The 15233-nt window shown below is 36.3% G+C and overlaps 1 protein-coding gene across 1 annotated transcript in view; it reads right to left on the minus strand.

The window, feature by feature from the left end:
* Positions 1–15229, minus strand: part of DCAF17 (DDB1 and CUL4 associated factor 17) — a gene marked incomplete at both ends in the record, with an annotated part of 18437 nt that extends 3208 nt beyond the window's left edge. The window contains 11 exons of the mRNA XM_009575489.1: positions 1541–1628; positions 2027–2136; positions 3534–3676; positions 7169–7274; positions 7802–7909; positions 10092–10181; positions 10358–10436; positions 11220–11359; positions 12292–12382; positions 13729–13832; positions 15104–15229. Coding sequence (XP_009573784.1) covers positions 1541–1628; positions 2027–2136; positions 3534–3676; positions 7169–7274; positions 7802–7909; positions 10092–10181; positions 10358–10436; positions 11220–11359; positions 12292–12382; positions 13729–13832; positions 15104–15229 — 1185 coding nt within the window. The remainder of the gene's footprint in view (positions 1–1540; positions 1629–2026; positions 2137–3533; positions 3677–7168; positions 7275–7801; positions 7910–10091; positions 10182–10357; positions 10437–11219; positions 11360–12291; positions 12383–13728; positions 13833–15103) is intronic.
* Between the last annotated feature and the right edge of the window lie 4 nt (positions 15230–15233).

Here is a 15233-nt window from a genome sequence, read left to right on the forward strand (position 1 = left end):
AATGTATGGCAAGTCATTAGATGACAAAGCCTATCCTTTCTGAATTCAATGGAAGTTTTATTCCTGAGTTAGTGTAGATTTTTAATACACAAAATTTTCTTCTGCAGAAGCTTCAAAATTAGTGTCACTGATTTCCGGTACTTTACAGTACTCATCAACTATAAAAACTTGCTTTTATGTAAGACATAACCTTGTATGCTGAAGCAAAATGACAGTTCCAGGCACTGCCAAAAAATTTTCTTCACGAGTGTGCTCTTTAACCTTTTTGCCATTTAGATTGTCTTTGTGATTCTCTATCACAAGAGACTTCATGAAACAACCAAGGTGATTTAACAGCTCACTTCTACCAGGAAGTTCAGATCATGCCCTCGTCACCTGGTTCTACCTTTCTGCACTCTGCTGACCCACTGATGATTCAGCTCTGTTCTGTTCCAGCTCCCGTTCAGCTCACCAAGCAAGCAGAAAAGTACTCACTTTTTCTGCTGGTTTATTCTTCTGTTATTTTAGTGCACTGATTTGGCTCACCAAGGGTTAGATGAATGCCAAATCTGTCACAAAGGAGTGACAAATATGCATGGCCAAGAAAAAAAACCAGACCTTTGGAAGCAATGTATTGTCTTTGTTGTCTTATGAAGACTTACTCCTAAGTTACGAGAGACTTGAAACATTTCTAGCATTTGTATGCTCAACTTACCTGATGTCCTGGTTTTGGCTGGGATAGAGTTAAATTTCTTCCTAGTGCTGTGTTTTGGATTTAGTATGAGAGGAATGTTGGTAACACACTGATGTTTTTAGTTGCTAAGTACCCCCTAGTCAAGGACTTTTCAGCTTCTCATGCTCAGCACATGGGAGGGAGCATAGCCAGGACAGCTGGCCCAGCTGGCCAACGGAGTATTCCATACCATGTGATGTCATGCTGAGTATGAATGATAGGCGTGTTCCAGGAAGTAGCGATCGTTACTTTGTTATCGGTCAGTGTGGGAGGTGAGCAATTGCATTGTGCATCACTCATTTTGTATATTCTATTATTATTATTATTTTCCCTTCCTTTTCTGTTCTATTAAACTGTCTTTATCTCAACCCTCAAGTTTTCTCACTCTTCCCCTTCCGATTCTCTCCCCATCCCACGGCAGGGGGAGTGAGCGAACGGCTGTGTGGTGTTTGGCTGCCTGCCTGGTTAAACCACGACACCTGAGCACCAGAGATGCACATAATTATCACTTGGTGGCATATCACTTGGTGGCACCTTCTTCTGAAGGAAATCTGTCACCATCTTTTATGTATGTTTTATATCAGTGGTACATGCCTATATCATAAAGAATGCTGAAAACTAAAGAAAAGACTGGAGGTTTCAGAAAGCTATCCTGAAAGTGTTACTGGTTTTAAATTTTTTTTCATACAGCTTAAAGTCCAATGAAGACACAGAACGTCTTTCAATAAACTTTGAATTAAGCCCATGAAACACAGTGATTACTCACATACGCAAAACCCCTATGTATTGCTCAAAATCATACATTGTGACCTCGGACACTAAACTCACAGAGTCTTCTCTGTTGGCCACAATCGTAAAATCTTCTGCAATCTCCATTTGATCTGTATTATTTTTAACTTCCTTAAGCTTCAAGACTCTACAAAAGAAATGAAAATTACAAAATAAGTCAGGTATTCTAATCCACCTACAACACTTCTATATTTATAATTTTAAAAAATCATATTAAAACATCAGAAATAACTGAAATTGAAATAAATTATTCTTGTAATTTATATTTATCAGTGAAATTTTAACACCGTGGTGCTTGAACATTTTTCATATCAAAATCTAGTATTGCCTGCCAGTGCCCACATTCATCATGTAGAAATCTGCAGATGTTTCTACCAGAACTTGTGATTCTAACAAATTAATAAATTTTACAGTTTCTAGGGCTTGATGAGTGTTTTGGCCTACAAATTGTCAAACTACTGAATTTATGCAGTTATTCAACTTTTCCTCTAAGGAAAATAAGATTTGAGAAAAAAAGGCTCATACTTTATCAAATTTGGTCCCACGTGGATTATTCTACCTGACATGTCTGGATGGAAATATATCCAATCAGGTTCCAGTGAACAGCATTTCATATCCTGTATGCCATTTTTTGCCTGAAGAAGGAAGGGAAAGCTTAGAATATTAGTATTTTGAAAGTCTCACAGATCTAATTAAAGAGGAAATACTGAGCTCCTCTCCACATACCTCTAAAGGTTTTTAAGTATTGCTCCTAATCATGACCAGAAAGGATGGCAGTGGAACAATAATAATAATTAAAAAAAGACTCAGTTCCAATTCTCAAGATATTCCATGGAACAGTTTCAACTTTTTAAATATGCAATAAGCAATGCCCTTGTACCACAGCTATACATGGTCCTACCTCTCCTGAAACTAAGCAAAAAGAAGATTTAGCCTACACTCTGCAAACACTTCAACAATTCCAGCAATTTGAGTGTCAAAGACATGAGATGTGTCAAGACGTGAGAAAAGCATTAGCACAAACTTTAACTTGAGCTTCAGACCTTAGGCTTAGCCTCTTCTGTGCAAATATTTGTGGAGCATGTAAGCCTGGGATGGCTTGTGATTTCAGCTGCAAGCTGGTCAAAATCTTGGGATTTTGGCAGTGGCTTTTTGTTGTTAAATTTAGCTGACCCTGATCATTCAAATTTTCAAATGTATGAACCCACATAGAAAAAACTAGGTGAGAAAGGATTGTACAAGTTCCTTTGAATCAAAATTGATCTTCAGCTATGGTTGTGAAAGATCTGTTTTGAAAATAAGAGATAGGAGGGGGATCATTGATTTGATCAGGCTACTAAAAGAGATGAGGATATTTACAGATGAGAAGTTTTTTAGTGAAGAATCCTGAACTAACAGGTCTAGAAGCTGCTTGTATTATAGAAGTATCTTCAGGTCAAATCCAGATCCAAAATAAAAGCTGAGATGGAGAGTTCACGCAAAAGAATATAGGATGAATAGTACATAAACAAAAATAATTAGGAATGCTGGATTAAACTGAGTAATAAAATCTTTCTAGGGAGAAAGAGGGGTTAAACTGAGGGAGAGAGAGAGAAGGTACAAATCAGGGATAAACTACAAACATTAAGAAAACTTATTCTGCAATTTCTTAAAACTTAAAATGTTTCTTTAGTCATGCCATTTGGTAGGCTGACTAGTCAGAAGTGCATTAAGATGTTACCATGCAATCAATCAAGTAATGAGACTCTGCTTGAGCCTTAACTTTTAAGCCAAGAATACAGTGCTGTGTAGCACTGACAGTGCTACGATTATATTGGAATGAAGGAAATATCAGAAGCAGTACTAATTCAAAAGAAAACTTTTTACACATGACTCCACTGGATAGCAGATGTAACACTGTGGGTGATCCCTGTGAGAGCATCATACTGGAAAACAAAGGTATTGTTACCTCGAGCACTACTATTCAGAAGAAGAGATGAAGGCAAACGTGATACACATTCATTTCAGAGAAGCTGCTATCTGAATATATTACCAAAGCATTGTCTTTCAGAGAACAAATATGGAAGACTCCTTTATGTTTTTTCTTGTTAGGTGTGATGATATAATGCCAAGGGTAACCTCCAATTTGAAATGCATTCTCCAGAGAAGATGCTTCAAATAGCAAAGGTGGGGTATCTGCAAATATTCGGTAATGTTAACAGCATTAGTAGCAGAACAATCATAATTCCATTGATCCTTACAATTCTAAATTCCAATAAAGCTATTAATTCTTCAGAACTTTTGAAGATTGGTGGAAATACATTGGCTGTGATCTTTTTCCTAGCACCAGCTAAGCTACCTCATCTAGCATTGATACCTTTGACTTACTTCATTCCAAATGAGCTGAAAAAGCAAAGACGTAGCAAACAATTAAAATTAATCCAGCTCATCTGAATGAGAGAAGACGTACAAATGAACAGATCAAAGAGCATATCAAAAGGGTCACTATTCTTTAGTGAATAGTGATAAATAGCTGGAAACAGGCTAACAGCAGCAATTTCAAGTAATAGAATTAAATGCAGAAAGATACCTGAATCTGAATATTCCTTCTCCTTTTGTGTAATACAACAAAATAGTCTGGACCACAATGAATGCAATCTGTAGCCGAGTTCATAAAAATCAATAAAAATCTAGGAATTTTTATAATTAATGGCAAAAGGTATCTAGCTTTCCCTTCAGTTCAGTTGGGATAAATTATACAGATGTAATATGTCATTCTTACAAGTCTTCTGTGTACTAAATGAGAGAAGCATCTTTGAACAAAATGCACTGCACGGAGCTTTACAACTTCTACCAACTAGCTAAACAAAAGCAATTTCTACAGCTGCTATAACTGAATCAATTTTAGACTGAAGATCAGCTCTTTCTAACAGTACAGAGAAGTGCTGGGGAAAAAAAATGGACAAAATGTGGAGAAAATCTGCAATTACAAGGGGCATTTAAACAGGCAGATTTGTTGAATTACTGTGAGGAGAACAAGGTTCTTATCCGGACTTATGTGTCCCAAAGGTCTCATCCAAATTTTGACTTGTTCTTGTCCTGCTTAGTCTAGATAATTATCCAGATCCCAGCCAACGGTGCTAAGATGTCACATGACATCAGAAATTACATTTACATAGGGCTTCTCTCTTTTTCCTTCATTCATGTTTCCAAGAACTTAGCCATTTAGATTGAAAGGGATTAATTCACTGCCCATGGAAATGAAGTCTTTCCTAAGCTGGAAAGTGGCTGTCTTCTAGTTGTCTTTTAGACTAACACATAGTAAATGGGAGATTCTGTGCAAGATATAACAAAGTATAGGTTATTTTTATAACCAAGGCATCTGCTGAAAATGCAGAGAATGTTAAAGATGAAGGCATAAGCAGAGGACCTACTGATACTAAAAGCTAGCAGAAAATGAAAAATGAGTCAAGAAAATTTGTTAACATTTTACCCTATCAACTTTTTCTGTTTAAATAAAGCATATATAGCAAGGCCCCTCAAAAGTTCTGGTAGATGGACTAAATGATAGATTTAAATGTGTTTCAGTAATATATCAATCCTAAGCAGTACAGGCTGCTGATAAAATATGCCTTTCTTTTTACGTTTATTTGGCAAAGATTTGCAAGATCATAGCCACCTAAATCACTGTGACAGCGTGACTGCTGCCTCAGCTCCCCCCTCCTGCTATGTGTCACTTGCTCTTGTTGCTCAGCACCTCCTGTTCTCATTGTTTTTAAGTTCTTTCAAAAAAATGCCAGTTTCTAATCTCCAGTTGAGCGTCTTTGTTCACTTCCTTAAAACTCTCCAGCCTCATCTAAACATAAAACCATAAGGTTGTTCCTGGCAGCACTAGCAAGTATTTGTTCTAAATGTAAAAAAAATCTGAGCAAAGTATCTTCCTCTCTGTTTTTTTATGAAATTACTGTATCCTCTAATAATAAATCTAACTACAGTTTTAATTCTGGACCTTTCAGAAAGTGACATAATGAAGATTTATAGGTACCTTTTCCATTCCTTCCACTGTGACCAAAATAAAATTCCTTACCAGTCAGTAGTTGTGGTAGTGACATGGTAGGTACATGGTGGCCTATAAGTTTTGATCTCTATACACTTCCTCTTGGGTACCTAACACACCATAAAACCAGCACCGTAATAACTGTCATCCCTTCAGGCAACTTCTGTAGGGAGGCTAGGACTAAATAAGCAGGAAAATTACACATAGATAAATTATAGTAAACACAAGCTTAAGCTCTGAAACTGTTAAAATCTCGCCCACTGAAGCATTACATCACATTGAACAGTCAGTCGGCCATCTCATTCTTAAGAGAAAACAGCTCAAAAACCACAGGAATGCAACTATCTGCAAAGAGCAGCCATGGCAATGTCTGTCATGAGTTCAAAACTTCCTAACCACAAATTCTTGAATACTATTCAAGATCAAAAATGTTTTCTTCAGTACATTGGTTTTAAATCTCAAACCTAAAAACTACAATGATCTATAAGACATGAGAACAAATCTGGTATAGGCTTCCTACTAAAGCTCCCACAGCGTGTTTTCCACAGGGCCCCTAACATTAAATTATGGTTTTGCAGACTGAGACAGAGAGAAAAATGAGGAGAAATTTCCCTTTGCAGAACCTGAGACATCAATTATAGCAGCCTATCACTTTTTTTTGATAAAATATTGCATTGTAACTGAAAGCCTTCACTATGTCTGTATTTTATCTTTATGTATTTCCTCAGGTTTATGTAAATCTGCTTTGGTTTGCGTGTTATTATCTGATACTGTTTGCGAACATAAAGATCAAAAGCATTTTTTATGCGGACAGTCACCTGTAAAAACCATTTAATATAGAAACATTCAAAATTAAAGAAATAAAAGCATGCACTATTTGATATTGGTGAAACCTACTTTTTTTTTTTTTGGAAGGGCCTCAAGTGTGAGCTTGTGAGAATGTATTTTTAAAGTAAAAAAAAAAGTTTCAAAGAAAGTCTCAGGCTTTGGTCATTCATTAAGATTCTTAGCACCGAATTCTAATCTCAAATGCACCAACAGAAATGATTGATTGGTTTCAGAGAAATTAAAGTCATTACGTAAAGCAGAACATTCATAAGTTAATGATTTGAGGCATAAGAATTGTTTTTAATAGATAATTTGTTCTCTCCCCAGGAATTAATTTTATTGAAACTGGCAGATTTCTGACAACTTAAGAATTATCAAAATGCAACTCGGACAAATTGTATTCTGTCTCCTTGAATTCCCTCTGCAAGTTAGATTAAACGTTCGCACATCTTTTGCTTACATACCATATACTGTTTCTGGGTGTTACTAACAGCTCTCCTAGCCCTTCCTCTTTCTCAAGAGCAGTTGTGTCTCAGAAATAAGGAAGGGGTTCCCACTTCATGCATTGCATATGAAGTTTTTCAAATAGCTTAGTTGCTGTACTAGTTTTCTAGGTAAGTCCTATGTAATTAATTCTTGTAATTAGAAGTGAAGCAAAGCACATTTTTACTATAACATAAACCCAGAAATATAGTTACAGCACAATATAAGTACAGTAATTTTAATGTTTTTTCTTGGTGTGAAATAAGTCATAATTAATCCACAAAAGCCAACAGCCAAGATAATACAAAGATCATAAATACCTGTTATTTTAATGTTACATGGAAGACCAAATGGATACTTTCCTACAACTCCCACTTGACCATTCCAGTTGAATTCATGTCCCAAATCAAACGGCTGTTCCATGAACTAAAATAACACAGAACAATTTAGCTTTATTGATGCGTATTTACTTGCTGTTTAGTTTTACTGCTCTGTTACTACTGCATTCTTTGTTAGATACGGCTTGAAGTCTTATTTTGAATTAACGTTTGATTTTTGATTGGAAGAACATAAACTCAAAAGACTCACTGCAGTTCTGTTTCAGATCAAACAATCTTCCATGCCCATCAGTTTCTAGCCTTAACACTTATCTATAACTACAGACTAGGTGTGTAAAGAAGAGCACACCCTGGCCTAGCATTTACATAGCTCCTCTCTATACGAGCTTAAGTGCCTGTCTGACCCTGTAATCTCTTATGTTTTGCCACCTGTAACCGGTGCAGGCAGAATTTTCTGATAGTGTAACCATTTGTGTCTTCTGACTGTAAATAGATTTAGGCAAGAACTCTATCCTTTGACACAGTCCCCACGTATCTATGTGGCATTACATGAATATTTATGATTTGTTGCCCCAAAATAGCATGGACTGGTTGAAAAATTTCGTATTTCATTACCTGTTCAGCGATGGCCTGGAAGTTATAGAGCCTGACCAGACCCACGCTATACATTACAATCAGGATTCCATTAGAAACAGCAACATCTGTCACACTATTACCAAATATCTGGGAAAAAAAGGAGAAGAAGAGTATTTTATTAGGGAAGAAGTAATTGAGAGACAATGAAAAGTACTGACATTATGTCCTTAATTTTGCAATCGCTTGAATTTTTTATTCTTGCCTAAACCCTCCGACCAGTGTTTTAGTCCATGAAGTTTTCTGTACTCATCTGTTCTGCTGAGTTTCTATAATACTTTGCACTGCAGTAACACCTGAGGTTAATTAGTCATATTGTGCAAGCAGATTAATTCTCTAACCAATTCTCAGTATACCTTCGTATCATGTTACCCAGTTATTATAATACATGAATAGATTATATTACCCAGCATTCCACAGGAATGTTAGCAAAGCTACCAACTCAATCTAAAAGTACTGATTTCTGTTCTTTCTTCATCACCAGGGTAAAATACTAGTCTAATCGTGGCTCTGTGACTGTGTACAGCTGTACTAAAACTACATTATTCAGCTGTCACAGAATACAGGATCCTCTCTGAATCCAAATTAGACACATACATGAGAACCTGACTTACCCCTTTTAACAATTATGCAGTATTCATTTGTGCCAGCGCTTAACAGATCTCCACTGAGAAAAACCCAACAAACTAATTCTTAGTATTTAATGAATAACAACACGTGAAGTTCGTAATTTTTTTTTTAATAGAGATGCTTGGAAATGTAGTTTTCATTTCTTTAATCTGAATCACTATGTGGAAAAGCAATTAAAACAAGGTTAAAGCAGGCTTAAAAACCATTTAAAAAAAAAAAAAAAAAAAAAAGAAACCCAAAAGCTGTAATACTCTTAAGTCTTAAAACTATCAATGATCTTGTGATCATTTTGGTCCTGAAAGGTACATTCACTCTTCAATGTACCTTCACTCACCTTGCCTCTTTATTTAGTCTTATGGCTCTTTCTCAATACATTTGTTAGCTGAGGTCTTCCAGACCCAAACTCTAATAGTCTTCCAACCCTAAAATCTCCTTTCTATCCTTGAGACCTTAGCTATTTGAACTCAGAATTTATTATTGGGTACCATCTTAGTAAAGCTGATGCATTAGAATGCTGACTGCATTCTGCAGTCTTGAACAGTAACCCTAATCCTAACTTTAATCTAACAGTTACATTCCACTTATCTGTATCAGGTTTGGCATTGCATTCACTGGTTGCTTCCTCTGCTGGGTGTATTCTCAAATCCCAAATTCTGCCCTGACTGTATTACTAGCTGTAACAATTACTTTGATGAGTGCTCAGTACAGGCCCAACTAAAGAAGTACTCTTTTAGACGTTTTGCCTACTATGACCATGATGAATCTGGCATGCCATTCTTAACCAGATTGAGAATAGCTTTGACACTGGAAACAACTATTTTTTCCAGTCCTAAATACTAATTTTGAACAGAACAATGCACAGTGGCCCTAAACTTTCAGGGGCCCAAATGAAAAATGTTTAACCCCACTCCTTCACTTGCCAGCACAATCTCAATTACAGCCTCAACCCAACCCAGCACCCACTCGTAGCTCTGGACCCCAAATGAGACTGTAGCTCACAGAGCTCTGAGGACAGAGTTTGCATGTTTGTACTGTTCCGTTTATAAGTTATCTCCAGAGCACTCTTGACTTAAAATAGACATGTTTTTTCACCAGAACAGTATTGCCATCTCACCTGAAGTTTCCTAACATATACACTCTTACTTACAGGTCACAAACCGACCTCAGAAAGGTTGTTTGCTCTTGACTGATAAAGCAAGACACATATTTACATTTTGCCATTCAATATCAATGACAATACAAGTTTGAAACATTTGTAACTGCATATAGAATTTATAGACTATTACTAGGAGTGGGTCAGAAGCACATCTATCTTTCTTTAAAGAGGTGAAAAAAAGTCTGCAAACACTTTAGGATTCCCTAATTCTTATGACTGCTGTAAGTAAAGGCTAAAGTCCTTCTACATGTCAAAGAGTAACCCAATAGCAGAATGCATTTGTGTTTTCTCTTCTGGTCATTCAAATTAAGAATCTTCCCCCCAATGCCCCTATCAGACACAAGAACATTACTGCTAATTCATGTTTCAGGGCACTATGCTTTCATAAGCTGTAAGTACGACTTCTGAAATTCTGGGACAATTGCCTAAACCATGCCTCTCATACAACTACAGTACAGATCACGATTCATAGAGGAATTAACTCACCTTTTTGTTTATTTCTAGCATTCCAATGAATGAAAGAGGCAAAACTTGGAATACAGCAAGATAGAACAATACAGACTGTTGGATACCTGCCTGGGAAGGATAACAATACTGAATATAGTTATAACATTTGAGGCATTTATTAATGGTAGTACATCTTTATCTTCTACCATAATAACAAACCATAATGTCTCCATCTCTGTCCTTGTAAATTTTTTTGATGGATTTTGTAAAAATTTAAGAATGACAGATTTTTTCAACAAACCTACCTGTCGTGCTGCTGCAGGGAGCTTATTCTGAGCTGACTTTACAACCATTACCTCTTGAGGAGTATCCCAGCTCAGATACCTATTTGTGACAAGAAAGGCCTATCTTAATCATTTAAAAATCATTTAATAATAAATACATTATTTCATATAAAATATAATCTACTACAACTAGGCAGATCCCTGTGTCCAGGCAAACTGTTCAGTATCTGATTTGGGAGAAGTGCTTGAGATGTTTGCTGTTTGCAATAACGCAAAACCCATGGAATTAGGAATGGCTTATTCCATAAAGGATTGTGAGAAAAATTCTGAAAGTGTGAACATTCACTATCTTCATTTTTCTCCTTCCCTTCAAAAATCACTGCTTTCTTATCCTTCGGCTTAAAGGAAATAATTTCTTCTGAGAACTGAAAAGAAGATGCAGTTTACCAGAAGCAGTAACTGCTCTGCTTTTAAAGAGCAAAACGGCTACCCTATGGAGCAGAATGCTTGCAAGTTAAAAATGGCTTAAACTTTAAACATATTTTCCTTACGTTTTATGAAGCTTGTTTTACACCTTTTAAAGGTCCTGTCCTGGTATGTTGTTATTGCAACATTAAAGGTTGTAAAATTGCCAGAGAAAAGCCAACAGTAGCCTAGTTTTTTGTGGCTTTTGCAGAATTTGATACCAAATTTGAGTCCATAATACTTGAGATGCTGAAATTCTTCTATAGGAAACAGCATGCAGAAACAGTACTTCAGGTCATATGCTAGACTAACAAATCTGAAGTCAGCCATAGGATAGTACTAAAATAAACATGATTCCCTTTCTCCAGTATAGTACTAATGATTGTTAATTATATAAAGCCTAGTCAGTGTTTAATACCTGAATTTGCAACAGGAACCGGCAAGGTATACTTTTTCCAGTATTTCTCCACTATCAGCAGAGAGACGTAGAAGCCAGTTCTGCACTGTCAAGACTATCAGGGAAGATTTATAGTCTGATGGACTTGGCAGCATTTCCCCCTACATAACAAAAGGTTATCAGAAAAAAGTTTGTACCAGGAGGATACGTAACATTTTGACACAGTAACAAGAAAACAAAAGTTAATATGCATTCCTCAAAAACTAAAGGTGGAAAGCTGCCTGCTTATCACATCAGGATCTCTAAGCTCATGCCTGTGCTAAACAGTCAGCTATCACATAAATAATCTGTTGTCACACTTTTTGCAAGGCAGTTACCTTTTCTAGAAATGACACCTTTTAAAACTTCTTTGCCTTGCACAAATGAAGTATAACTGCTTATTGATCTAATTGATACCAGTCTTGAAGAGACAATTGTTTAAGTATTGCAGAATAAGACCTTCAGTGGTAACTCAACAGTAACTGCTAAGAATGGTATTCACACTGCTTTATTTTTAGGCACCTCAAGGATGGGATCCTAAACTCTGTGGATAGTGGATGAGAGAAAAACTCCTCAAGGAGGAGGGAAATTATACAGTCTATTAGGTAGAAACAGCAGAACAACTTTTGGGCAGAGTTGCTTTAATGGGTCTTCAGTTTATCTGCTTTTTTTTTTTATGTCAACAGATCTGGTAAAAACTAAAACTCCCACCTACTGCCCTTGCTAATTAAAAAAAAAAAAGAAAAAAATTAAAGAGAATTTATGTTGTAAGGAATTAGAGTTAGTTGCATAAGCATCAAGGCACCGTTTTTAAAATCTTCCATGAAAGCTCACAAAAAAGCATTTGAATGCGCTACTGAGAAATTCAGAGAAGTATACCTCTAAGCATTCAGTCAAAATAAATAAGCACGTTGCAAACCTTAAATGACCTAACTCCATAAAAACACTGACAAAATAGTTCATGGGGAAAGAACACTCTATCCTAAATATGTTTCACTGAAAGGTATTAATTTGGTTTTTTGCACAACAATGCTCTATTAAAAAGTAATCTTACCAGTGGGCATTCCAATAATAAAGCATCTTCTATTTTTTCTGACTTAGAACACTTTGGCTTTTGATAAAGTATTCTTGGCTCTTGTGCAATGCTGGAGGAAAATGATTGCTAATCATTAGTCTACTTTTAAACTACTGTCTATCAACAAGTCATTTCATACAGTTTTATAAATCCTGCCTTCTCTTTAGGCAGAAATCTAAACATCTTATTTTTACTTTGTAAATATAACCTGAAATTGCTCTCAAAATAAGGCCTAATAAACAATAGTTAGTATAACGTAATATTTAAAAGCTAACCTTCTCTATATTTTGTGGTTTGGTGGTGTGGGGTTTATTTTGTTTTTAAATAACAAACTTAATAGTAACATTCTTACTTTAGTGATATACATTAAAAAGAAAGCATATTCCAGAAACTAATGATCATCCTGGGACCTTCCCCTCAAGCTCTTCCAGTGTTGCCTTTCATAATATAAAGGCGTGGCATCATGAACAGATATTTAAAAAAAAAACCCTACTACTAGAATAAAAACTTCGCAGTGTGCACAGTTTTCCCCTTAGAGAGAGGATGAGACAAAGATAAACCTCAAAGATGCTGGACAGGTTAACCCAGTACTGGAAAGCATTCAGACAATGTAAGAATAAAACACGACTAAGTAGATTTAGATCTCTGCTGTAAGTGATAGATTAATTTAATTAGCTCTCAGTGGTTTACACTGACAGAGTAGTTTGTCTTTTATGTGTCATCTGACACTGTCTCAAAACTGTTCTGACCACAACTTACTCAGCAACGCAGTTGTCCAGGTCCCTGCTACCTCCCTCACAAGAGGGATGGGCAAGGACAAGGACTGGTGTATGCAGGACTTCCCATCCTCTACTCTGCCCTGTGCTGCTTCCTAAGCTGTGCCTCTGCAGCTGATCACGGAACAGGAGAGTACACCAGATCAGAGGACTGATCTACAAAATACATTAACAAAAACCTGCAAGTACTCTGCACACTGTACTTCTACATGAAAAATAATTTACTTCTTTAATGCAGAATTTATAGACATAAGCTTATTACATAGGTTGAGGTTGATTTTGTGACACATTCTTTAGCACACTGCTAGTTACCAGATCACAAAGAACTACCGTTCATTTGGCTTTTCCGTGCAAAATTATAAAATGCTGATAATCTTCCACTCCTGTTAAAGTGCTCTGAAAGCTGAACTTACATAGTAAAATCAGACTTTCCTTCACCAAAGCAGGTGTCATATTAAGACACAATGGCATCTGAGTGTAATTTAAAAAAGATTTATGCACCTGGTTATTTTTTGTTCGTAAGTAAATTCCACTCAATTCAGAGAGGCTATTTGGACGAGTAAAGTTAGCGACATGTCTAAAACAGAATCACAATGTTTAAACTGTAAGCCAGGGTAACTTTTAATTGTAAATTTATTACCTGCTAATACAGCACTGGTAATTGTCTAAGTAAATTCTTCCTCTTTCATAGGCAATAGGAGATGTAGAATGAGTTGTCCAAACGTTCTTGAATTTAGTACTTCCCTGAAACAGACAGTGGTTGTAACAGTGATGGCTTTTGTAACAAACCTTGCTTTTGGAAAATATTTTATTTGGCTCCTGCAGCTTAATAACTTACTTTAATTGAACCTTTGCTGTTGAACACATAAAGAAAAATCTTACTTTTTTTTTTTTTTTAAACCAAATTAAAACACCTTTTTTAGGGAAATTTTATCTTTTTTTAAACCAAATTAAAAGATCTTTTTATTAGCTATTATAGACAGCATGGGTAATAAATATTTTGTCATTAACTTGCCTGCATTAAAATTAAAACTGGCAACTAAACTTTAATGGCAATTTTTAAAATCAAGGACAAAACTCCCCAGAGTGTAAATATGCACATAACTCTTTTATATGTAATTTATATGAATTTACTGAACATCTCACTCCATTTTGCTGTTGGTGTTTTGTGTAAAAAGTAGAAAAATGTGTATAGTTATTTGCAAAAAGTGCCCAAAATGTTAATGGGATAAACTGCTCACATAAAGTTTCTTGCGTGCATTACAGACATCAGGAGCTCTGTACCATTAACAAAGGTTCCAGTACGTATTTGTGCAAGTCAGATGCAGTCATTTTTATTTCAATAAACCTTGCCTGCCCATTGATCTAGTTGCATAAGTGGACACTTTAGCTGACTTCCAATAAAAATATTTTCAATGTAACACAACTGCCAATGCACTTCCACATATTCACTTTCAATGCATTTCTATCAACTACTGCATGGGAGCAGTAATCATTTTCATAAAAAAATCAAGTTCACTTTATTCTGTAATTGGTTTAATTCTTATTTTTTCCATAACACAAATTTCACTGACACATTAGAGGTACGTTTAGCTGAAGACCTCTGCTGATTATCTTATTTTGTTGTGAGAACTTCCTTCAAATTTAACACTGATGCTCCCTAAAACACTATGAATTTAATATTAGTATAAATATTAAGTCATCTTAAGGGAAGAAATAAGTGATATAAAATCTCATAAAAGGCTGTTTCTAACATGATTATTAGATTTACAAGTGCTTCTGCAGTTTCTCCACAGCATAGTCCTCTCTACATTTCTAGGTCTGAGCCTCATGAAATAAATTTAACCATTTATAACTCTCTTCAGCGAAACTGCAGCTTTTTTCTCCCCAGCCTTGTCAGTCAGCGTGGCCAGGGACTTCTCACGCACCTGGGTTGAGGACTGACGCTCAGGCCACCCCGGCTGAAAGCCAGTAGGTGCAGGGGTTCAGCCAGCGCCGGAAAGCATCGCTATTACCTGACACATTATCTTTCTGAGGAGTCCCAGGTTTTTCCTGTGGGCGACACCAGCATCTCTGGCATAAAAGCCTTGGGCCCTGCGGGACAGGAGGCGGCAGACGCTGTGAGCCCCGGGCGCCCGGGAGGCA

The sequence above is a fragment of the Fulmarus glacialis genome, unplaced genomic scaffold (assembly GCF_000690835.1).
Source record: "Fulmarus glacialis isolate BGI_N327 unplaced genomic scaffold, ASM69083v1 scaffold47303, whole genome shotgun sequence".
Taxonomy (NCBI): domain Eukaryota; kingdom Metazoa; phylum Chordata; class Aves; order Procellariiformes; family Procellariidae; genus Fulmarus; species Fulmarus glacialis.